At 35.2% G+C, this 27,435-nt stretch overlaps 1 protein-coding gene across 6 annotated transcripts in view; it reads right to left on the reverse strand.

Annotated features, from left to right (window-relative positions):
* LOC124637911 (transcription factor HNF-4 homolog) overlaps window positions 1-27,435 on the reverse strand; it is a 60,916-nt gene that overhangs the window by 4,531 nt on the left and 28,950 nt on the right. For 3 of the 6 annotated variants that reach the window (XM_047174634.1, XM_047174635.1, XM_047174636.1), the window contains exons 2-6: window positions 8,464-8,647; window positions 3,518-3,612; window positions 1,144-1,271; window positions 774-920; window positions 486-606 (exon numbers count right to left, since the gene is read on the reverse strand). In XM_047174634.1, coding sequence (XP_047030590.1) covers window positions 486-606; window positions 774-920; window positions 1,144-1,271; window positions 3,518-3,612; window positions 8,464-8,647 — 675 coding nt within the window. Of the gene's footprint in view, window positions 1-485; window positions 607-773; window positions 921-1,143; window positions 1,272-3,517; window positions 3,613-8,463; window positions 8,648-11,495; window positions 12,410-24,603; window positions 24,746-27,435 lie in introns of those variants that run through there. The other 3 variants (XM_047174637.1, XM_047174633.1, XM_047174632.1) reach the window with 3 other exon arrangements.

The following is a 27,435-nucleotide window of genomic DNA, read 5'->3' on the forward strand; positions in this document are numbered from 1 at the left end:
CTAGATATACATACTGTTAGTCACGTGATATAGTCAAATGGCATGGTAGTCCTGACATATGCCGTCATGTTACTCGTTTTTACTTGTTTTTAGTGCCCCCTAATCTAAAAACAGGAGGAAGAATCAGGCTAAAACTGATTAAATCTCATCAGTTACTCTTTGTTTCAGCGTAGATTTTTCAAAGAATCCCTAATCTAGGCTGGTACGTCACACGATTGTATATGATGTTATATCTGTGCGATTTTGTGCGACGGATGACTCGGGGACCGAGGAAATACATTTAACTGGTAAAATTGATATTTTCGCAGTCCTTTACTTGTTATATGGGACCCTTTTGAGTCTATTTTCGAGGTTCTGTAAAGAGGTGTTGTAGTTGTACAGTCAACTTCAGGTCAGTGGTAACAGTTTTATAGGAAAATCGTACTCATTACTATTGAGTTAAGGTGCATGACAGTTACCACTGATGTGCAGTCTACCGTACTTACCAATGTTGTGCTTCGTGATGATACAGTTGTTGCCGAGCAGCAAGATGTCGTTGAGATGCAGCGAGCGTCGCGCGCAGCCCAGCAGCAAGTGCTCGCCTGCGTGGGCACGGAGTAGGGCTACCTGCGTACACAAATATACTGGTCAACAAATGTGAAGGAAATATTAACAATGACCACCGTAAGAAATTATCAGTGACAGGTGTGCAATACGACTTTGGGAACAAAAATTGTGGTCGTTAAATGTGTGTTTCTCCTCCGTTATAAATAGTCTGTGCTAACTCCATGTACCTGATCATCAAGATGCAGCTCGGTGAAGGCGGGGATGTACTTGGCCCACTCGACCAGTATGAGCAGCTGCTGCTTGATGCTGTCACACACGTCGTTGATCTTCGCCAGCTTGCGGTTGTTTATCTCCGCGTCTGTCACGTTGTTTGTCTGTAGATTATAAGAAAATTGTTGAAGATATTTGTTGTTTTTTATTCCAATTGCGATGATAAACCATCAGATTTTGAACGTCAAAAACATTCCCCAAATCGGTCATTAATCACTTTCTATAAATGTGATGAAAAAATGGCGCAAAAACTCCCCAAGAAAGTCACATCTACGTAACCAAATCATACAATATACACAAGCAAAATATCTAACACTACCAACTGACCTCATCAATAACCTTCCTGCTGAGCAGTTCAGCGTTTAGCAGCGACACGACCGACAGCCCGTTGGCCTGCGTCGGCTCTTCGTACGACGGTCTTCGGCAGTTGATGCGGTCTCTCTCGTTCTGCACCGCTGGAATTACAACATTACTTTTTACACTGAAATATTTCAAAGCACTTATTATTACTGATAGTAGTACTTTCTTCTTGGAACGGGAAACATAAAAGGCCTACGAAGGGACGTGATGGGTTTTAGTTAATAAAAAACTAAATAAAAAAGGGAAACAAGGTTAAAGGTGGATAAACAAACCATAACCAACAGTGAAATTGTCGCCAATTGGTGGGATCGGCGATTTGACCCATTTCAGCGGGTTATGGAGCATAGGGCTATGAGCAATAAGGCGCTTCTATACGTAAGAAGTTTAACAGGGATTGGAGGAGATCCATAGAGAGGCGTGCTACGAGAAGCCTATTTTCAACATAAACATGGCTGATGATTCCGAATACTCATGCATATATTATGCAGTTCATTTGCTTTTTCAATTTGATGACTTATCTCCCCACTCAGAGACATGGTTACTTAAGCCATTGCTTAATACAGGATTTGTATGACATTCCGTCACTAGGAGTGACTTAAGTAATCATTAAATGTCTCTGAGTGGGGAGGTTAATGAGCATTAGCTTCCACTACTAAAAACAATTGTTTTTTTTATTACACGAAACTAAGATACGTGACGATTATCTATTAACTACGAAAGCTAGCTGATTTTAGGACGATACGCATAATAAGTTTACTATTTACGCTTTCAAAACATCTAGAAAATTCGAATTGTTTTTGGCATTGCCAATTTCTTATCGACGTTCGCATTATGACGTATGTCTATAATGAATTATATCAAACAAACGCGAAAAATTTACATTGCATTTTCCGCTAATACTGTGCTCATATACTTAGGGAAAATAAATAAACTATACATTACAGATTTGCGGACGTCAGAACATTTCTGAAACGTTAATCAGCTTTACAAATGAATTGTGCGGTTATTGACGGAACAATACAGACAAATAGGTAAATTAAATAAATTAAATGTATTAATATCCATTGAGATTAGCTTCTAATGAATCTGCTTACGTAGTAACGATAGTGCGGTGAATAATAATTGCGAGATTATGTCATGTTTATTCAGTTTTGTCCATATGTCCATCTATGAGTTTGTCATTGATGTTTTTCTTTATGAATGCTGAATTTTAGATTAATTTTATGACTTTTCGGTTGGAATAAATAGCTATTTTTATTGAAGGTTGTGATGTGCATAAAAATTACTTCTAGTGACGCTAATTTCATTTAATGTGTGATTAACATGATAATTGCATTTTTCTGTGTAAATATATAAAAGTTTGAAGAACTAACTATCAATAGTTTTGTGATGAGTGAACAAATGTTACTTAATTTGTTGCAAAGTATTAATTATGCTTTCCTTTATTGAATTACTTCTACATGGATGTTTTTCCTCCTTTGTAAGTTTGTTTTTTTTATTGCCTCACACCTGAACTACGGTTTTTTTGTCAATTTGAATGGTTACAAAAAAAAACTGTATCAAAATAAAAAGGTTTTTGATTTCTATATGAATTTGCATTATCTATACCTAATAATGTCACCTTGATCTTTGAACAGAATGGGAAAAACCGGAAGACTGTCATTAATTTAAAGAGCTAAAAGTCAGCGAATTTTGGCAACTTATCATTAAGTTTTCCTGCATCTGTTTCATCGCTTCGGAAAATCCACTACAAAGTTTAGAGTCCATTTGACCTTATTTTTTAATTTAAAATAGTTTATTGACACCTATTTGATTTAGATCCAAGATCAAAAATGAAAAAAAAAAAAAAAAAAACAACAGCTGCAGAGTTTACTCCTGTTCGTCAGAAAGACAAGTCTTTTGATTATTTGTTTGTTTGTTAATGTGAATACCATGTAGGTAACATTTTAATTCTGTAATTTTATTCTCATATTTTTTCGTTTTTAAATTCTACATGATCTCCGCATTTTACTATATCTATCGCATTCTAATATTCTATCAAAACATAGAAAATGTAATACCAAAATGTATTTTTAAAAAGCACAACCATAGAGATTCTTGTCCGTTCTTCTCCATAAGAAGGTACTTTTGGAATGGGCAACTAGGATCAAACCTTTTTATATTTTTGACGTTCATAAGTGCTTGTAAAGGCGTAAATGATCCGACTGTCAAAGTCGTTAGAAAAAATAGATACTTAAAGAATAGTATACGCAGATAAGTCCAGTCAGCTAGGATAATCACACATAGCATGCGTTCGTTGATAATCGGTAGATACCTATCGGTTTAATGTTGTATTTCTCACCTTCTTTCTTCATGCCCGCCTTGAAGCACTTCCTTAGCCTACAGTATCTGCACTGGTTTCTTTTGTCTTTGTCCACCACACAATTTCTGCTGAACCTGAAACAAATAATTACAATTTGTTATAAACTTATAACTTTTATTTACCTACTTCTTGGAAAAGGACGAAAAAAAAGTTACATCAATTTAACCGTAATGGACAAGACTGTATGAAAATAAAAAAGATTTTTAAATAATTAAAATAGCTTTAGAAAATATTGTGATAACTTATTGAAATATGTGTTATGTTCCGCAGAGTCAAACATTTTTTGGGTGTCGTTGAAAGTTATCAGATTCATGCTCTAATAATCTTACACGAGGCATAATTCGAGAAATGTGGTTAGACGTACTTTACGTCTGATTGCTTCAAAACAAGCTTATTATTACCTAGATACAAATAACAGAAAAGCAGCTAAAAAACCAAGGTTGTTGCCTAATTTGCATATTATTCAATACGTCAATGTGAGTTATTATAATCAAGGTAAAAATATTACATAATAGTTTTTTTATTATAATCTATTAATATTGAGATGTCGTTCCGATTTGCCAACTCATGGTGATTAAGAATACTAAAATAGGAAGGTACTGGTTTAATTAATTACGATATCAAATGGATTGGGGATACCCAGAGAATCGATTTCAGAGAAAATAATGATTTAATAAACAAATTGAGGAAATAATAAATGTTTACTTTGAATTTGGATCTGTTTAGCACAGACTAATTCATTGAATTAGCGAGATACATTTTCCCAATAGGGAAAATTACTGTCATAATAATTTTCAATATTTTATATTAATTTAATGAAGAATTGTGTGTGTATGCGTGTCTGAATACGTTATTTAGTTGGTACATTTTGTTTATTGAAAATTGATGCATTACTTATTTGAACGTCAGTAAGAATTATATCAAAATTAACTAAGTTATAACTTTTCACAGCATTAGAAGTTGTCAAAATACATCGCAACATTATTTTCGGCACGATAAATAACACTAGTTTACAAAATCAAACTTTTTGCCTGTTGCCGTGGATTTAATGGCTGGTAACATTCACTTATGTTTAGTTTTTATTAATTACACCCGCAAAAATTTTTTTGTAGCTCGACTTTACTTGTTATTGACTTTCTCTTTTCTGAACCTTTTTCAGTCGCTGAAGTACGTATTTTATTGTAATTATACAAATATGTGAAGTTTTTACAACACGAGTAGTTCAAGGAGGCGTTGTTTGAACAATCCAAACCATGTTTGTTACTTATGTGGAGAATATGTGTTTGAGAAGAGTAGAAATGTCATCAGAGACGCTTAAAAATACTTATTTTTTATATTTTGGAATGTTGTTAGATAAAAATGACAAATCTTGGGCTCCTGATTGTGTTTGTAAATCGTGCGTTGAATATTTAAGATTATGGAAAAGTGGTAAAAGAAGTACTTTTCAACTTAAAACACCAACTATTTGGAAAGAATCGAAAAATCATCTCGACGGCTCTTACTTTTGCAGCGTGAACATAAACAGCTTAAACACCAAAAATCGAGCTAAATGGCAAAACCGAAGTAGAACATGTGTTTAGCGAAGAGTGTAGCATTCACCTGAACTTTCAGAGAATAAAAATTATATTGAATTTTGAAAAATTATAATGAAAATTATGTTGAACTTGTCGAAGACCTGCTTTTACAAATAAGAGGTATGGGATGCAATTTGAGCATAAAGTCACTTCCTCTTCAGTCATCTGGACAGATTTCCAGAAAATTTAGGAGATATGAGCGAAGAGCAGGGGAGAACGTATGCATCAAGATTAACGTGTCATGGAAGAACGTTATCAGGGTTTCTGGGATGTAAATATGATGTCTGACTATTGCTGGTCTCTGATACGCCATTTCCCAAAGTCTACACATAAGAGAAGAGCTTTAAAGCCAAGTTTTTTGGAACTTAACAATTAATATAATTTTTAAACAAATATTCTTTAAGGTAAATCCACGTTTTTTCTCTTTAAACCGCACTTAGCTGAATCTCAAAAACTAGAGCTGATAAAAAAAAACTACTAATAGTTTTAAATATGGTTAAATATGAGTAGTCAACAACAGCTTAAAAAATCCCGGCAACAAATGTACTGTAAACTAGTGTAATTTTAAACCACAGTAAATAACAGATAAGTAAAAGAGATAAAATAAATCCGTTCTTAGAACTAGCTACCGGCAATTAAGTTATTTTTAACAAACAGGTAACATAACCATCTACGACATGACGTAATAAAACACAAAAACACAATCATATTTAAGAGGAAACTAGTTTCTCAGTCATGGTAAACCACATTCTACATACAGACTAACAATCTTTGACGTAATACGAATTATATGCACTTAATTATATAGGTTTAGCCGTTTTCCCGCGGTTTCATCAGCGTCCTGTGTAAATACTGCCGGGACAAAATATAGCCTACTAGCTTCCGTCGCGGCTTCGCCCGCGTAGAGTTCGGTTATATCGCGGTTCCAAGAGAATTCTTCAAAAGTCCGGGATAAAAACTATCCTATGTTCTTTCTCAAGGTCAATTCTATCTTTGTACCAAATTGTATTAAAATCAGTTCAGTGGTGTAGACGTGAAAGCGTAATAGACAGACAGACAGAGATACTTTCGCATTTATAATATTAGTAGGGATGTTACTCGGAGAGTGTAGCTTACCAAAAGTAAAATATATAATTTTTAAAATTGGTCCACTATGTTTGAGTTTTTGAGTTTATCCATTAAAAACAAACAAACAAAAAAAATCTATTTTCTCTCTTTATAATAGTATAGAAGGTTTTGGTATATTGAAAAACTGTACAAGTCTATAAAAGGATAATAACATGTAATTAATTTCTTTGGACTCCAAGGACGTACGGACGTCATACACGTGCAACTCAATGAAATGTGAACTATGTAACCGATTAGATCAAGCTTTTTTTATTCTAAACACGAAATGTTAATTAAATAAATTATCTGTCTATTACCAGTTCTTTACTGTTTTTTACCCTGTTATATCTTAGTAGGTTTTTTATTTATTTTTTTCTCTACTAATTTAAGTCTGAAGTTGACAGTGTAAGCCCGTAACCACAAGTTCTCGGATCCTAATTTTTACAACACATACCATAAAAGCTATCCTGAAGATTACCGAATTTCACACAAAACCGCATATAGGTACGGTAGACTGCACATCAGTGGTAACTGTCATGCACCTTAACCGACGACCTCTGTGGCGCAAAGGTCACCAAGCCGGACTGCCGAACCTGAGGTCCCGGGTTCGATTCCCGGTTCGGTCGATGTTTGTGTGATGAGCATGCTTGTTGGCCGTGGTCTGGGTGTTACTATATGTATTTATAAATATGTATATATGTAGCTATATGTAGTTTATCAGTTGTGTTAGCACCCATAACACAAGTTAATAAATAACTTACCATGGGGCTAACCGACCGTGTGTGAAAAGGTGTCGCGACATTATTATTACCTTAACTCAATAGTAATAAGTACGATTTCCCTGTAAAACTGTTACCACTGACCTGAAGTTGACTGTACAGCTGTAATTAACATGGCTTATAACCAGGTAAGTGTCATTGGTCCCTTGGCGACCGCCCAGGAGCGGGGTTCCCACAGATGACGCGAATACCACCGGCCTGCCAACTCGCATCATTCACCAGTTTCACAAGCGCATGCGTGAATGCACAAGTGACAGTGCGTTAACAAGCACAGATAATATGATAAATGGGATTCTGGTTATATGGTCTGGTATGATAGATGCAGAAGTTTGCAACTATTTGAACAGTGTTTAAAAATCTTGGAAAGTGCATCTTGTAGTGTTATTTTCAAGCACTTCTTTCTAAATACATCTTGGACATGACTGCTTTAAGAAGTCAGAAAACTCCTTGAAGAAACCTGGATTATGTATAAAGTCTGAAATGTTAAAACTCGTGTTGAGCAAGCGTGGTGATTAACGCTCAATCCTTCTCTGTGTGAGAGGAGGCTTTATGTCCAGCTGTGGGGCGATAAAAAGGATGATGATGATGACTACATAAACTGTTTAGATCAGTGGTTCTTAACCGTTGGTCCCTGGAGGCATTCCAAGTGGTCCGCGAAGCTGTGCTTCGCGACGTTGCCATCCATCTTATGTATTATTCTATCTCTCAATTAAAGGGCCCGTTGTAGAGATGCATCAATTAACTAACATTAAGACAAACACATTACTAAACATTAGTCTAAATATGTCTAGACAATAGCAATAATGTGCAGTTTATCGTAACTCGTAAACAGATTGATATTACTAACTAGACTACACTATCAGTGTGAAACAGTACACGGTCTTGAATTAACTCTAATGGCCACTGACAAATCAAGATGGATTACGCTACCAACACATTGAAGGTACTTTAGATAGATACTCGCTTACCGATGGGTATTGAATTAATTCAAATGTTTTCCTCAAATTTTTACAACCAAACAATTTTGTGTATGAATCAGCGCTTATGCAACCATGACCTTGCCTAATAGTTGCTATCAAAATACAATTTTAGTTGATTGTGGTCCTTGAAATAATGGTCCGCGTTTCCGTTCTACTCGTCAATATAGACAATTTTGTTTTAGTGGTAAAGATAAGGGTGTTGTATTTTGGGGTAAAATAATTTAGGAATACAATTAACGATTTAAACTAACAGCCTTCTAGTATCCAGAACCCCGTGCTTGCCTAATTTACTTAGACAAAAATATTCCTGATTTATTTGTAGAGGTATTTTAGATTCCTTTACAAACGTACCAATACATATTACTCGCTTTCTTTTGTGATTGTGCCACAGGCACTCTAACCTGTATCCTCAGGCTGAATGAACAACTAGAACCAACCCTGATAGAATGTTTGTACTGAAGTCTTTATAACATGAAGATGCTTACCTGCATGTGTACAGATGATTTTTCCTGACGCTTCGCCTGAAGAAGCCCTTGCAACCATCACAGGAGGAGGCTCCGTAATGCTTGCCGGTGGCGCGGTCACCACAAATGGCGCAGTGCTGTGACAGCGCGGCCGAGGACGCCGCGCTCGCCTCGCTACTACTCGTCTCCAGCTGCATGTCGCTGTCTGAAACAATGATATAATAAAATTTATAAAAGTTGTAGAAGAGTTCTCGTAGCCGCGGGAACGTCAAAAGGCAACTTAAAATCCTAAGAAAGAGTTTTAGCCAGTTGCAGTTTGCAACTTCTTTGATTGTTGTGGGAAATCGATGATCTTCCAACCCTAAAACGACAGTAAGCTGATCGAGTACCTAGGTTGGAGCCAGATGGAGAAGATATGAAAATACTTATTGTGAAAATGCTGGTCTTATGAAGTTATTTTCTAAATTCTTGTCTTTGAAAAGAGGATAACGACGATAAATAGCTGATTTTTCAAGCAATATCACGATAAGTAACCGATCATTCGTTCGTACATGAGTGATATAGATCAGTTAAAATATATTGCGTAAAACAGATCTATATCTCAGTTTTCTATATTAATTAAAATGATAAAGTTCATGGGATACCCCTTAACGTATGCTAATTTAAAGTTACACATTTCTTTTTTGTAACTATCGGACGTTACGATGTTCTCCTTCTATCCCTAAGTAAGGGACTTTCACTACCTTACCTAACCCACAATATGAGTAAATGATGAGTTTCTTATACCGCATTCAAGTAATTGTTTTGACAAGGCAGAGGCACAGGTATGCAAACCACACCTCCGTACGTCATTGGGAAAAGTCTGAGAGGATAGTGACGATGGTTAAGTCATTCATGTAATGATTCAACACCATGTGTGTCTTATACAATTAAACCTATACTTTAATACCTCATTGTAGTGGCTTTTCTTACGTCAGTTTACGTATGAACTAACTTACGTAGGTGTACTAACGTTTGCCGTTTAGATCCTGACAATCCATTATGCGTATGTTTTCAGACCTAAGCTGTCTTAACTCCCCTGTCTCTATGAATTTATGGGTAAAACGATTTTGACACATATGTCTGTGTAGGTGGAAACTAAGGTGCAAAAACATATGGATAGATTTCATTGTAGGTGTCGAGAGAAAAATAGAAAGCCTCATTAGTTTTCCTGCCATTCTAGTAATTCATGAAGACAAATGGTCGACATTGTTAGAATATAGGTAACGATGGATATTGATTGAACATAATATATTTAATTGCAGCAAAAACCAGCGCCCTGTGGCAAAAAGCTGACTTAAGTTGATATTAATTGATTGGATTGTAAAAAACAAAACCGCGTAGTCTTACATTCGTCAATTGCTAAATTTATGTCTAGTTAGTATGTAGCTCTTTTCATCACATAAATTAAATTGAAAAATGCAGTTTTACAATTTTTTCAGCAAATGGCTTGCAAAATACTTTGGCATTGTCGTCTATTTAGAACTTATGGAGGGGGGAATCGCACCATTGCCCCTCCATCTGCAGGAGATTGGCGGCTAAACCATTGTTTTGTTGTGGGGGAGTGGCTATGGGAGGTGTGAACACCCCACTCTTCGTCTCCAAGAAAGTGAATGTATTTTTAATACTAACGTTGTATAATCAATCTTATAACAACGTTGCTAAGAAGATACAAGTAAAGACCTAGAATTTATTGAAATACCTATTCGAAATGTTTATAGACATTAAGGTTTATCTTTCTTTAACCTTAGCTGATATGGAAGGCGTTTAACCAATGAGAATTGGCCATGCATGATGTACAATTTATTACATTATCTGGTGGATTCAACCTGTCGGATTTTGTACCATGTAGTTTATATTTAGGGGTCGATATCTCTGCGGTGGGTTTGACCCCCGGCATGTTCGAGGGTTGGGCAGTGGCGTGGTCTGTTTATTATAAACTATAGGACCGCTTTCATATCAAACGTTATGCAATTAGCATATCGATATAATACGTCAACAAAATTTCCAAGCCTCTTTAAATCTTTGGAAACCTTAACACGTGCTAACCAGATCACTTTAAAAAAGTCTTCTACTGGCATTAATCATCTTATTTTCGTTTATTCCGATTTTCGACGAAGTCATTCTTTTTAATTGTTTTTATCTGTTTTCTTTATAACTAACTGCCTTGATACTTCTAAGCGGTCTATTGTGGAGTGGGCGGGTAATATACGCTTCGTGTGAACACGCCCTAAGCTGCGAAAACCTCGTGAAAGTTTACACGTGTATCAAGTCTGAAGAAAGTGAGGGGAACATAATTATCCTAATTTTAATATTGTTGTTATTGTTAAATTTCTTCTAAAAAGGAATGAGCCTTTAAGTACTACAGGGAGCTTGGATCTAAACTTTTTCAGATTTTCTGTATTGTCAAAATTATTTTTTTTTTTTTTTGTAAAAATTATTTATCTTTTCGCTTCAGCTACTTGTTAGCTGACTTCATTTGCGTGCATGTTTAACCTGAACGCAACTAAAGTCAGCTAGACTGTATTTTTATGACTCAAGATGTGGAAAAGGGTAAGCCTGTATTTACCTTGTATAATCACATAGGTGGTAATAATATCATGTACACAATAATTGGGATGTTCTAAATCGTAATCTTTATAAAAACGTGTGGTTTTAAGCTTTGCTTAGGTTTGTTGTTTGTGTTTTAGAAGTGCCAATCAATATTTTGCAGTATAAATTAAGTACATATATATTTTTTTGTGCAGTTACAACATATTATGCAGGTACCTACACAATATCGTGTAAGTGTAATTAACACATCATTCTTTTTGAGGTGTCAACTGTTATCGCATAGATTACAATAAGCAGCTGACAACAATGATAAAAACGCTACACCCGACCAAATTATGACTGAAGTCATCATTATTTTTACATATAGAAAATGTGCAAACTTTTCCACTACATTGTGTGCCAATGACCACTTATTTTACTAGCTAAGCATAAATAAAAACGTGAGCGACAGTGTGACAAACCTTCGCTGTAGGTCATGACAGGGCGAGCCTCCTGCGGCGGACTGCGCACCATGGGCCCGTAGTAGGGGCTGGGCTGCTTGTCCCACTGTGTCGGCGCACCCATCATGTAATCCACCGCGTTGTACATCGGACACAACTCCTGTGACGTCATGTCGTAGCCGAGCACAGGCATCTTCCAGCCGCCTACCACCACGCAACACCCACGTCCGACTGTTTGTCCACTATACGAAATAACGCAACAGCCGATATCCCTGATAATGTGCCACAAACACGATTACCGACAGGTGCTAATACCAAACTAAATATCACCCCTTATCACGGAAAACTTTACGAAACGTAGATCATAACAAATAGTAAGTGAATCACAACAAATATTTATCCAGTAATGAGTTTGGTGACAGTAACTGCATGGCTTCCGGGTAATGTTGTCGTTTTTATCACACAGTTATTGTGTACCAGTTCTCGATAGCGTTGTTTATAGAGAATCACGCCGGTGTCGGGTGGCCAGCTGATGGGACGGGCGCGACCTTCCGCGCACGCGGTTCAAATGCGACTGACGGCCGCGGTTGCCATCACACCTAACATCCGCTTCGCGAATCTGCTGACAACACCTATGAATGACCCGCGAATACTGGCGCAGTCAGCAAGCGCGAGTCGGCGCTCACCCGACACCCAGCCGCTGACTCACCCGTTATCGGAAATGCAGCGGATGTGGAATCGAACGCGGCGCCCGAGGAGTCACTCGGTGCCAGCTGACGAACAGAAGCTTTTGCCATAACCGTCATGTCGCACTAAGTAAACAAACTGACCGGGTGACTAATTACTTGTCACACGCACTGCCTTTGTTCCACGGCCCTTTGTTGCTATGTCTGCATCTATTGTGCGGTCTCTTATCTGCAGGGATTCTGATAATGTTCGTGGAGATGATTTATCTGCGAGATGATAAGGAGGACTGAACGACACATATCGAATACTGACATCGTCAGTCATGCATGCTACACAGATATTACTGTCAAAAGATACAGGAGGTTATATTGTGGCGATAAAACAGTTTGAGCATCAACATTAAAATGTAAACAAAAGCAAACAAATCCTAGTAGTAATGAGGCAATTAGTCTAAATTGGAATGTGTTGTGATCGTAGCACAAACAAAGCTAATAGGTATCTGAGCAGTGGTAATGTTGAATGCAGTGATTTGGTATTGTACGTAATATAAGATGTAAACAGTGGCGGCATTCTGGAGCTATCGGCGAGGGGCAGTCGGGGTCGCGATATCTCGGCCGAGCGACGCGACATCCAGATACTACGGCCATAATACCCTTTCTATCGTAAAACACAAGTTTTTGTGGCGAATATTAAAATGTTACGCATAATTACGACCAAACGTCGAAGTAAAAAATATTTTCAATTTAGAAAAGAGGAAAATAACGGCAATTTTCCGAGAGTGTTTCAAGTATATAAGGACCACAATTTTGAGGAAAGCAGTCTCGTTCAGACTTAAACTTGGGCAATTTCTGCTAAATATCTTTGTTTCAGGGAAAATTATTTCATTTCATAACGATGACAAATTGCATTATTATTCGCTAAATAATACATTATTTGTTCCATGACACACTGTAGGTTTAGATATATCATACCTCTATAATACCTAGGTACCATATAAAACAATTAAATTCAACCAATGCGTCAGTAAAAGTAACATTTAATAAAGCCATTGGTGACAAATAATTTAATGAGTCAAGGCTGCAGTTCCTTATAATTTTCGAAAACACAACGTGCCCTTAATGAAACAAAAAAATACGGAAACTTAAGAGGTTAAGTAGTCAGCCACGTAATAATAATGTTGGTTTAAGTTAATTATTTATTTCCAAGGCGAGCGACAACGCAGTAGAAATAATAAGTCATACTTGATCAGATCTTAGTAAGTTACAGTCACTCAGACTAGATAAATAATGTAGCCTCTCTATGTACAGTCAACTTCAGGTCAGTGGTAATAGTTTTATATGAAAATCTTACTTATTACTATTGAGTTAAGGTGCTTGACAGTTACCACTAATGTGCAGTCTACTGTACATAATATGCACAATATCTTCGTGACCTGTCATCGGAGTATTTACGAAGATTTGTTTGCATTATATAACAGCAGTTTACTCAGTACTGTACACGTGGATATTATGTAATTTACATAAGCCATAACCAAGTCAGACTCGATAATTTATCTTCAAATTGAGATGAAAATTGATAAAATTAAATCTTTATTATAAAAAGTCGTGGTGGCCTAGTGGGCAAAGGACCAACCTCTCGAGTATGAGGGCGCGGGTTCGATTCCAGGTCAGGCAAGTACCAATGCAACTTTTCTAAGTTTGTATGTACTTTCTAAGTATATCTTAGACACCAATGACTGTGTTTCGGATGGCACGTTAAACTGTAGGTCCCGGCTGTCATTGAACATCCTTGGCAGTCGTTACGGGTAGTCAGAAGTCAGAATTGGGTTGCCCGGGTAACTGGGTTGAGGAGGTCAGATAGGCAGTCGCTTCTTGTAAAGCACTGGTACTCAGCTGAATCCGGTTAGACTGGAAGCCGACCCCAACATAGTTTGGGAAAAAGGCTCGGAGGAGGATGATGATTATAAAAATACTTTATATTAAAGCACTACGTGACCAAGTGGTATTTGTCACATATTTAAATATAATAATTTGCATTTATTATTAACTTTATTTTTCATGTTTTAATAACGCGCAGTTTTCAATTGACATAAGATTAATGTTATTTGAGGCGATAAAAAACTTTATGAGCCTACATTGGTTGGATGGTAAAATAGAAAAAATATAAGGAAAATCCGGTTCGACCAGATGGTTTCTTAACAACATAACTAAGAAAAATTGTGGGATTCATTTGAGCTATTATTATAAATCGTATTACTAATGATTTGTATTGTTATTCTTCTATCGTGGAGGTTGAAAGGTAGGTACTTCTTAATGAGCCTTAGTTTTATACAAAACTTCAGGTATTTAGCAGCATTTTGCAGTAATTTGTTTGAATGTAAATTCAATACTTAAATAAGACCGTAGATTTTTTTTTGTCGAATGAGATTAGTTTCTAAAACCACTGGGTATATATACATGAAATTCGATAAGTCAACGACAAAAACTACATTTGAGTATGTATGTATAACAGTAAGCCACTGAATAATTTAAATAAGGTTAATATAGAACAGAATAAAAAAGTAAAAAAAAAATAGAATAAATAAAAAATTAAATCATACGTCAATTGTTTATATTAAATGAAACGCTCGCTGGTTACGTGCAAAAATTATAATTTTCTGTTTTTCTTATGTTCTGACGTACACTACACACTCGTTTTGACCCGTACCTTGACATCGAGTTGTAAAGCATATATGTACAGACTACAACTTGTCTGCATTATTAAGCCAACTATAATACCTATTTACCTACTCACATAAATTAGCATTTAGCTGACATTATAGTCTAGCTTGACGTACCTAGTGCAAGTATGTAAGCAATAAGATTCCACTAAAATTATTGTTTCATCGAAGCGACACTGGATTCTCAGAAAAAATACCTAATGGAATAAACAACTGTCAATTTACCCACCCACCACATTTTTCTCTTCTCGTAAAAGATGTATTTTTTTAAGGTTTTCATAAAAAAACTGATGCGATTTAAAAATAATTTAATTTATATGGCGGTAAGATTCCATTGATAATTTCTACTTCAACGTCAACTTTTTCAATATGCATATGAATGGGGAATGGATTATTGTAGATGAGCTGCTTTGTAACATATTAGCATTCGGCTTAGCTTTCACTTTTTCAACAAATATTTTGCTACTGCCAGGTTTTCATGGCTTTTAATTTAGTCTCTAAGTATATCTTGATATCAATGAATGAGTAAAGATTAAGAAAAACATCTTGAGGAAATCTGGTGTTTATAGTCTTATATCGCCTAAGCACAAGAGTGGCGGTTAATGCTCATTCTCTGTACGAGGAGATCTGTGCCCTGCAGGGGGACAATAAAAAGGCGTAAAATGATGTACAATACCGCTGAACTTACAGAAGATATAAATTCGAACACATTTCAGGAAAATGCCAGTGTGTGGGTATGAAACTGCTGGAAGTGTGTAGAGCTTTACAATGCCAAGCGTATAGGCGAAGTAGCTAGAAGCGATCTAGATCGAGGATTACAGAAACCGTATTACTAAACATCTCGGATTACCAGGTAAGGTACTTAAAATGGACTAGTGTACTCATGCAAAGAGAAAGATAGAAAGTACATAGTCACAAAGTCACAAGACATTCAAATTATCAAATTGTATAGGTAAGTCATTACGGATCTTAAAGACTATTTTAAGACTTTGAGGTAAGATTGTGATTTTATACCTATACCGATATTTTATTTATCAACTAGCTTCTGCCAGCGGTTTCACCCGCATCCCGTGGGAACTACTTCCCGTACCGGGATAAAAAGTAGCCTATAGCCTTCCTCGATAAATGGGCTATCTAACACTGAAAGAAATTTTCAAATCGGACCAGTAGTTTTTGAGATTAGCGCGTTCAAACAAACAAACTCTTTAGCTTTATAATATTAGTATAGATAAATGTACACCTGGATTAAATTAATACCTACTTAAAGAAAATATCGATAAAGTGAAGCCGCTTTAATTTACCTTATTACGTTATCTGTCGACAATGATAAAATCATAATGAATGACCTAACTAGATTATATTGTAATTCAATAGTACCTAGATATGTTTAGCTGTTCAGTCACATTGCGCAGTAAACATTTATTTATCTTCTGGCTGGCACTTGTTTATCAATTTTCATTTAATTACATTTAACACCAAATTATAAGTTTACATGTTAATAAATTAAAATATGAAATGATGCACAAAGGGGCTTGGCAATAAGACTCGAGCACAATCATAACAAACCAAGGGTCACACATATTGCATGAATCAGTAAAAGTGAAAAATAGCAATGAATCTCATTTGGATATAAAACAAAGTTACTTGCGATACTACACAGTACAAAGCCCACTAGTTGAGCCTAGTCACCGTACAAAGTCCAATCTCGTAAAACCCAACACGCGAACTCACCGTGATCACAAAATGTCGAGAAACAAGTTTTGTACATGTTCGCATAAAAATACTAGTTTCGCGATCATCCGATCTCTAAATTTGGACATCAAAACATAAAAAAAATTAATAGTATACAATCAAAACCACATTATGAAACTTGGACTTTGTACCGCTGAATTTACGTAACTTAATATTGCTTCTGGGGTCCAAAGTGCAAACTAGCGAAAAGAGAATGGCTGCCACATCGCAAGAGTTGGGAATTGAGAACACAGATGTTAGAAAGGTTTTGAGGAAAAGTCACGTAGAAAACTATAGAAACGTCAATGACCTTTTATGACAACAGCTGGAAAGAACTCATCATTTTATAGGCATTTAATTAATAAAAAGGCTAATATGGTTAAAAAATTGAAGCAAAAATAAAACTACAGTGTGGTTGACACTGCTACTTGAGTCACATATTAGTCACTTAGCCTTAGATAATTCTAGGATATTACATAAATATAACAACTGAAACATAGGTACATAGCAACGATTATCTTTTTTAGTAAGAGCAGCGCTGTCACGATGACTCGACAATAAACATGTGTAATTATTTGCTACGAAGAAATAAACCATAATTACTGAGCAGTGGGTTTTTATTGGAATATTCCTATCTGACATTTAACTACAACGATTTGTGCTATTGAAGCGACAAAGTTGAAACTGCAACAAAGCAACACATCACATGTACTTACTGTTAAGTTGAAATTAAGTAAGGATTTTGAAAATAGAAAAAAATCGTAATTTTTAAAGTTTTTGTCTATGATTTACGCAGTGTTAAGGTCCATTACATTAAACTAACTGCATACAAAGTTGGAATGCATCATGCGGCGTCGCTACACAGAATGACAGAACCCTATATGAATTTCTCTTATAGTTCGGCCATTCAGAGAATGCGTTCCTGACACGTCGCGATTGAACTGACGACGTAACTTTGCAATGGCGTTGCAGTTACGATAAAAATATTTTTGCTGGTTGTTTACCGTTTTAACAATTGAGGAGCATTAAAACAACATTATTATATCAATAATCAATGAATGTTATAATTTTGTGCCAAACTGAGTGTCAAATAACTTGGTAAACAATATTTTTCTAAATCTATACTGCGCTATTACAAGGTTATGTCAGCGGTTTATATTTTGTAGTGCTGTGCTAAAAATAACAGGCAAGTATCGTAATCTGTTCTTATACAGTTATAATATAAAATAATACGTTTTGATTTTCTTTTTAAGAATTGGAAAATAATGGACTATAAGACTTAATTATAACGTTTATGAAATATAAAAATAAAACTATGACCAAACCGCATTTTTATACTTAGATTAAAAATGGTAACCCCAAATGGCGTTATGGGCCGCCATTTTGTGACGCTAAAACAGTCGTCCGTTGTCGTTTCGTGCGCATAGACCACGTTTTTCAAGTGTTTTCGATCTGTTTTTATTTGATTACCCGGCTTTTGTTAGACCGAGATATCAGGATTGATTCTGTTATTGATAATAATATAATTATACATGTAGGCGAAGATGATGATGAAGACACCACCTCCTCAAGCAAATCGGAGTCTGATTAATATTCTGTTCGCACATTCAATTCAATGTACTTGTAACAAAGAATAAATAAAACAATTTTATTATATGAATATTACCTTTTTTTGGTTTCCACTTAAATAACTAAAATATAAAACAAATGATTCCGCCAATTTAAAACGAAAATAATCTTAAAATAATGCGGCGGTTCATTTTGAAGGAACGGTAACGAACTCAGTGTTATGTTGTGCCCATCACTAGTCGTGACTAACTGATAGGTGTCAGGAACGCATTCTCTGAACGGCCGAAGTATAATTGTATTTTTATTAATATTCCATACAATTGAACACACTATAGCTAATATAGGAGCGTTTAAATCAGATAGTAATAGGGGGAAATCGGATTATACAGAATCTTGCTACAGACTATGTATAACTTGGATTATATGTATGAAAATAAAATTCTCAGAAATCTTAATGACATATTAATATGATGTAAAATATGAATACTATTGGAAACTTTACTTGTTTATTATAATCCATTGAGTCATTATCGGTAGTTTGTTTGTTTTCCACAGTTGTTAAGATAATACGAAGGGATACCTAATTTAAGAAGTCAGACAGAAAATAAAATAACTATGTCAATATTTATTATTCATTATCGAAAATACTAATGATATGCACTGTTTGACAACGTGGAAGTAGAATTGAATAATTAATAAATTAATATTTAGCTAAAAGCACCCGTTTTTTCTGCTTAGCAACCGAAAAAGTAGCCTTCGAGAAATATGAAGGGAATATTAACATATCATCAATGTTTAATGGTTTGGTGAATAGTGTTCCTAATAACGGTATTCTATTTTAAGAAACACCGTTGTATCATCATTACGGTACTGAATATTTATTTTGGTAGCTGCTGCTTTCAGCCTAAGCGTGGATTAAGGCTCTAATCATATTTGTATGGGAAATCCTAACACCACAGGTATACCACAGAATGCCCGAGTCCCTTTTAATGCGAAAGTTCCTCATTTTCAAAGAAATACAGGGATTGACTGATGGACCATCGACTCCAGTCTCTTAAATGGTTCTTTTCTTGAAGTTTTGATGGTCGTTTGCGTTCAGGAATTTCGCAGGCGACAGTTGTTCAAACAGTGTATGTTATGAACTCATTACACGTTTGAATATCGTTTTATCTTAGTCTATTAAATATCAACTTTTTGATGGTTTACACCGCAGGGCTTCTCACGCAGAAATGAGACTTTCGCAACTAATTAACTGAATAAGTATCAAGTTAGACAGTCGCCATTTGCGCAACGCACATCATAAATCACAAAAGCTTTTTTTTATGATTGATTGTTACCTTCATGGAGTCAATAATAATGAGTATTCATTCATTGGGTCAATTGTCTATTCTTCTATATATATAGGATAAAATGTGTACTTAATATCTGGAATATGAAGTTAGGATTTGTCTAATTAAAGTAAAATTATATTGGTAAAAAACTGTACTTTTTTCAGCGCTTTGGGAATTAATTTGAGTTTTAGATGTTACCCAAAGCGATAATCCAATTTATATTTTTTAACAGTAAAAAAATATGAATCGACAAATTTTGCTAGCAGTGTTTCCTTATTTAGAGACATAAAAAATCTAAAAATATATCGAATTGAATGCCATACATCAAAACGTTATTTCCTATTTAAATCCACTTGCGTCACAGACTCACCTAACGACATCTACTACGATCTATCAAATTAACGAAATCTGTATAAAAAACCATCCACAGATGTTTTTGATAAAATTGAATTATCCTAATACACATATATAGTATGTGTGTTTGTTAAGCTGTCAAAAAGGCTGAACATTATAGGCATGAAGAGAACAGCAAAGTGGGTAAGTAAAGCCTACAGATGGAGGAAATATAAAGAACCTTTAAGTATTACACAGAATAATGTGCCAGATTTTAGGTTTTTAGTGGTAGTCCAGGGCTCAACTGAACAGATTTATAAAATGCTTTAACCAAAAGAGGGCTAGTTTTTTTTGGTACAAAGTAGTTAACCATATGTGGTGACTATAATATGTGGAAACGTCGTTGACTGTACGTTAACCTAATTTTATTGTAAACCTAGATATAAGAAACAATGTACAGTTGTTTGTTTCTCCCTAACATAATAAAATAAAATAAAACCAGCTCAGAAAGCGGTTGAAATATTGAGAAACAGCTAATTTGTTTTAAGTCGCGGGCAAAACCGCGGGTACAGCTATAGATATAATAAGTACGTAGGTATACGCGATAGCAACAATAAATGGGCTCGCATTCAATTGAGTCTAGTGGTGCAAGCTTACAATTGAAACTAATTGTGTCCTTACCCGCCGCTAAATGCACAATGCTCATACATCACTGCAATTACCTATTTGTGCTTCATTTTAACATTCAATCATGTATTTATTCGACATTTTGTGGCAGCTTTGTGATTTATGTAATTTTTTATTTTTCAACCAGTATTTTTTTTTAATAGGCCTATGAAAGCTCTTTCGAAACGTCAAACTAGTTGCATGGTTCCAAAGAGTTGGTCTCATGGAGAAGAACCAGCAAGAAACTCCATAGAAACTCTTTTAAAAAATAATTATCCGTCTTACCTTAATTTTCTCCTCGCATAGAGAGGCCAAAGAGTGGCATAGGACTAGATATCCTTCGGATAAAACCAAATTAAATAGAGCCTCAGAGGAATTGAAGAAAATGATTAGCGACTATGAAAATCTCAGCTTTCAAAACTACTTAACTCGCCTGACTCCTAACAAAGACACTAATTATTCACTGTGGCGCGCGACTAAAAACCTCAAACGACCTGTAAACTACATCCCGCCAATCAAAAAAAGAGATAACACCTGGGCCAGATCAAATTATGAAAAAGCGACAGCTTTTGCTGTTCACCTCAAAGATGTCTTCACCCCTCTTGAGACTAGGAATGAAGAAAAGGATAAAGAAATTAGGGATTTCCTTCAATCACCCAACCAATTATGCCTACCACTAAGAGCAGCAACCCCTAAAGAAATTTCTAGAGAAATTATATCACTACCCACTGGAAAAGCGCCAGGGTATGATCAAATTGATTCGACCCTAATAAAGAACCTCCCGAAGAAGGGCATAATGTTTCTGGTGATGCTCTTTAATTCATGCCTAAGACTGAGCCATTTCCCATCCCAGTGGAAGATAGCACAGGTGGTAATGGTGCCTAAACCGGGCAAACCAGTAGAGGAAACCTTATCATACAGACCTATTAGTCTCCTCCCTCTCTTGGGTAAACTTTTTGAGCAAATAATACTCAACAGAATGTACGCCCACTTAGAAGAAATTCTCCCAGAACACCAATTTGGCTTTAGACAGAAACATGGTACTATAGAACAGGTGCACAGAATATCAAACACCATAAGCCAAACTATTGAAAACAAGCAGTTTTGTTCAGCAGTTTTCTTGGACATAAGTCAGGCCTTTGACAGGGTTTGGCACATGGGTCTTCTTTACAAAATAAAAAATCAGCTACCACACTCATTCTACTCCATTTTGGCAAGCTACTTAAATAAAAGGTGCTTTGAGGTAAAAGTTCAAAATGAAACATCAGAGCTATATGACATTAGCTCAGGAGTCCCACAGGGCAGTATTTTAGGCCCAGTTCTACACCTCATATTTACTGCTGATATACCAATAAAAGAAGATACTATGATAGCCACGTATGCAGATGATACTGCTATATTATCGGTGAACACCGAGGCTGCATCCGCATCAGCAACGCTACAAAGGCATCTCATAGAAATTGAAGAATGGCTAGGGTTATGGAGAATAAAGGCAAACAACAGTAAATCGGTCCATGTCACCTTCACTCTTAGAAAAGGCGATTGCCCACCAGTTACCCTTAACGGAGAGCAAATACCGCACTCTGACAACGTCAAGTATCTCGGTATGCACTTAGATAGGAGACTGACATGGAAAAGTCACATCTGGACTAAGCGGAAGCAACTGGATACAAAATTCCGAAGCTTGTATTGGTTGGTAGGCAAAAAATCCCAACTGTCTAATGAAAGCAAAATGCTAATCTACAAAGCAATCCTCAAGCCAGTATGGACGTACGGCATCGAACTATGGGGCACAGCATCCAGCAGCAATATTGATATCTTGGAAAGATTCCAAACCAAGAGCATTAGGTGCATGTATAACATACCTAAATGCATCAGCAATAAATATATTTTACGAGATCTAAATCTTAATACGGTGAAACAAGAAATCTCCATCAGAAGTTCCAAGTATCAGACCAAGTTATCGAAACATGTAAATGCCTCAGCTACTAAACTAACAGGCACTGGCAGCGTTCAGCACTCAAGACTGAGGAGAAACAGTGTTCCCTCCCTCAAAAACCGTTTTCCAACATTATAAAGAGTGAAGTCAATGGACCCCTCTTTAAATTAAAGACACACTCAGGCTGAGGTCAAAGAAAATAACAGCTAAATGTGGAAAAACAGATTGCTGTGCTAAGCAGGATTGAGGAAAAAAAAAAAAAAAAAAAAAAAAAAAAAAAATCCGTCTTACCACAAAAACTTTTAAACGTCAGTTTAAGCCTTGTCTAAAAAAATGTCAAATTATGACGTTGACATATGGTTCATTTTGCAGCCACAATTTTTTTAGACAAGTGTAAAACAGGCGTTTAAGTTTTTGTAGTAAGGCCATATGTATTTATAATATATAGTTACTTCAATTTTCACTGGAGAATGTAATGTGCACGATTACCATGGAAGGTTTTAAGTTAAAGGAAGATATATCTTTTAATTATAAAAACGATATTAGTGGTAGAGGATAGAAATGTAACAATGCATTTTACCATGAATAATATTGTTGAATAACTGGTGTTTACATCATGAAAATATTACCTGCAATTTTATTTAGTCATGCAGCAACATAAAGATCTATAAAATGATATTTCAGTAAAACAATTTAAAATTAAGGATTAGTGAGTCAATTAAAGAAACTATTATAACAAGTTAATCATCATGATACAACAGTTTTGTTACCTTGTTTATGTTAGATTTAACATCAGATTAAACCAACATAGGTAATTCCAATTCCAACATATTCCTTTCTAAGAATTAAAGTAAGGCTGTATGTATAGTTTAAATAAGGAAATCAAGTTGTAAATTATATTGCTGTGTCATGGTGACTATAACTTGCATACTTTTTGTGCAAAATGGTGAATCTTTTTTTCTAATGTTTATCTGCTAATTTTGGATGCCTGCCAGTGACTGGTGGGATTATTGGAAGGATTGAAAGGTGTGCCTTTACACAGCAGTGGAAAGAAGGCTAAAAAAAAGTTTTACAAAATACTTTTTGCCATATTCTTTGCTGCAAAATTCAAATTGGAAAGTAAAAGTACTTTATGTATTTAATGTTTGTAATTGTCAGTATCAATAGATTTTCAAGCTGTTCTACATTTATAAAATTAATGTTTCATAAAGATCCCAAAGCCTATTTGTCAACCCATGAAAAAACATAAGAAAAACTGTGTTCTATTAAAAACAAAGTTTTCAAATATCTTATCTTTGTTACTATTTTATCACAATTACATTTAGTCAGCTAGGAGATAAAAATAATGGCGTTGTGGACTGATATTTAATCACAACACACGTCAGATAAGCAGATTACTTAAATCAATGTTGAGTGAAATAAATATTTCAGTTGCATCACATGTTTACCAATACAGAACTACGGGGAATAGGATGCGACTCGGTGAGACTGATAAACAATATTATCACATACCTACATGAAAGAGTATAATATCAGGCTGCATAAAGAGAAATTCCTTTGTCATCTGTATTGTGACTGTAGTTCTATATAAAATGAGGAAAGATTGAAGAAAAAACTACGATCATAGATATAATTATTTTACGAGCAATACCTACATTATTTCTTATAAATACTACATATATGTGCTCAAAGTTGAGACAATTTAAAATATAGGTAAAGGATAATACAAATAGAATGTATTATATTGACCTACTTTGTTAAGTAACAGATAACCAATGCATAAACATTGGGTTACAACATTTAGAGGTCAAACCTGTTCTCGCACATATCCGCGATCGCGCTTGCACACAAATATCTTGAGATTCGTAAGTGTTAAGGTAAATACGTTTAACTAAGCAAACGGAATACACTCCGTGTGGACTCCGTTCAGGCTTAAAGAAAATGTGTTCTACAACGTAGTATGCATATATTCATTAAAAATATATATATTGAAAGATCTTTATACCGCATAACAGACATGATTTACGCAAAAACCACATAGTATCTCATGTGCTCTTGAATCAGTAAGCTATATTGATATATAGTAATTAATTTGTTTACTACTATCATGTTCTCATCAATAACTAGGTAATATGATACAAGCAAGCTTCCTACCTTCATCGCAGAGTCCCATTGTCGAGTCAATCTTTACGTTTTAAATAAAATTCTTGAAAAAAATAAACAATTTTGAGAGTTTTTCACTTTTAACATTTCATTTCATTGATGAATAATTCTTAACAAATTATGACAACTGTCAAATTCAATTGACGTTCCGAGACATATGTGATACCGGAAGAATGAATGAACGAGATTTCCGAATAACTTAAGATAGCGACATCTATGAGTGATAGGCAAAAGTAAAAGCTGTATCTTAATTCCGATAGATTGAGCTACTAGCTCGCGCCATCATATAATTTGGTATATAATTGTATTTTTACGAACTCAATAATTTCATTATTGACCGTGGAGAATTATTATGTTAATTCTTTTAAAATGTACCAGTTTAACGATGATACGATGGAATAATGTTTGCTACAATGTACAACTTATTGCAAATGAATAAGTTAGGTTACTGCAAAAGAGGGTTTTCTTTACAGATTTCCACTTTTGTTGATAATTGCATATTTTTATGAATATGATAACAATAAGCTGTTTTGCGAAAAAACGTGCAACGCCTGAGAACTATTTTTCAAGCAACACATGTCTGTTGTCACTGATTACTGTTTAATATAGAAACGCGAGCTTTTGGATGTCTTTAGGTACCTACTTTGCTAGTCATTAAAAACTGTATTGGATCTACTTTCTGTGACTTTTGTTGGCATGTTTTTTTTTGGAGGCATATTTTACCTGTATACTGAAATTAAAAGGTATCTACATTATTATCACAGTAAAATCGGAAAGATTTGTATTTTATGAGTTGTGTGTATGATTTTAATGAATAAATGAGTAAACTCACAGAACCGATTTGAAAAAATATTTCACTGTTGGGAAGCTATACTATCCCTGTGGCACCGAAAGGGATTCCCCGTAGATGTGCCGCGGGAAGTAGGTAAAGTAATAATATCCTTACTAATGTCTATCTGGCTTTAACGCCGATTAAAATAGATACTTGGTACACAGACAGCCGAGTCTGCGAAAGGACATGTACTGTAGTAGAACCGCAGGTAACAACTACTTAAGGCGACGAATTGGTCAACAATAATTCCATAACCGGCACGCGCATCTAAGGCGCCAAAAGGGGTCGGAGCGTCTGAGCGGGGCGAGGATAACAATACGCGCGCTAGCTTATAACTAAAAGTCGTAAGCGACAAAATGGTTTTGTAATTTTATTATTTAGAAATGATAATTTGATAAAAATTCCTTCTACAATTTTAAAGAGTATGTATACACTCAACTACTAAAAAAGTTAAGAGGCTTAAATCGGTCCCGTTTGCCCATAATATGTGAATCTCTTTTTAAAAAGAGGTATGTTTGATATATTTTTCTCTGTTATAAAAGTTACCTAATCATGTTTCTACGTCTAACAGAATAAGGTTTATATCATGAACTTTCAGGTAACCAAGTTGTATTTTGATCCGTTTTGTATTTACTGAGAAAAATTGAGATCCTTGGCGCCAAAAATTCCAATTCGTCCTCTTAAGGTAACCCAGCACTCAAAATTCAAAAATCTCAAAATTGTTAGTGATTTAGATTCGGTATAGGAAATAGGAACATCATACATGATCTCAAAAAATATTTTCCGAGGAGGAGTGCAAACGGTGAAGGCACGGGAAATTCCTAAATACGGATTATATTCAAAGCAAAATCGAAACTCACAGAGTGTGAGGAGTGTGAGAGTGGACGTCTTTGAATTGAAAATAGATATCAGTCTATTTTCAATGCTAGTTCCCATTGATGATTATATAAGCGCAGGTATTATTAAAATCGAAATAACACACAAACTGTGTAGCAAAACAAACATTTATAGACATTGAATGTGTGTCAAGTACGGCGGCGCCATAGACGAACTTTTTAGATTAGATTAATGATTTCTTAGACTGCAACTTTTTGCGCTCATTTATTTAAATAAATTACCTACCTATAACTTTTTAATGGATCTGTTTATTTTATCGAGCGTTACTTAGACTTCCTAATTAAGTTTAATAAGTTCTAGAAGCAGTGAAAAGTTCTTTTTGAGAATTGCATGACCAAAATGTTTTTTATTTAATGTCAGCTTGCTTATTTACTGATGATGAGTTTTCCGCGAAAACAAATTGAAGGATAGCTTCGGGCATGTCAGTAGAAGACAAAATACTCATACCTCAAGGCGTTTGAGTTGTTTATCTGGAGAATAAGACTCAATGAACCACAAAAAGTAATATTAGTTAGGTAATGTTCTATTCAGAAACCAAACATTCTGATTATTCATACTTTTTAACATTAAATTAGCGCGTAAAATTGCTTTCAGTAAATATTTACACATAGGCACAATATACATTGTGTTCTGTCGCCATTCGTGTGTCATTTCAAACCACATGTCGAGAGACAGATGTGTTGAAATACTCACAGAAAACTCACCGACACCACTAATTTACGACAGACGCTTCTCAAGGGCTACCTACTGATAATAATGAAGTAGAATACTACAGAATCTATAAAAATGCTTGTTGAAAAAAATATAACCTTTTTGTATGTTATAGTTATAGATTTTGTGAATATGACCGAAGACCGAATAGAATAATAGGACCGAAGGAAGTTCTAGTTTTGACTTTGTCGTAGGCATCTTGAAGGTCATTAAAGGCTCTTGAAGTGCTGGTGAAAATATCGATGGTGTATAATCTCATACAGGTTCAACGACCCTGGAATCTTTGTTACTAATCGTTACTATTCTTTCTGCTTAACTGTGGATAAATGACTGTAGGCTGTAAAGCAGGCTAACATTAAAGTGAACAGCATGATCTCCCTGCC

Source organism: Helicoverpa zea, chromosome 17 (genome assembly GCF_022581195.2).
Source record: "Helicoverpa zea isolate HzStark_Cry1AcR chromosome 17, ilHelZeax1.1, whole genome shotgun sequence".
NCBI lineage: Eukaryota > Metazoa > Arthropoda > Insecta > Lepidoptera > Noctuidae > Helicoverpa > Helicoverpa zea.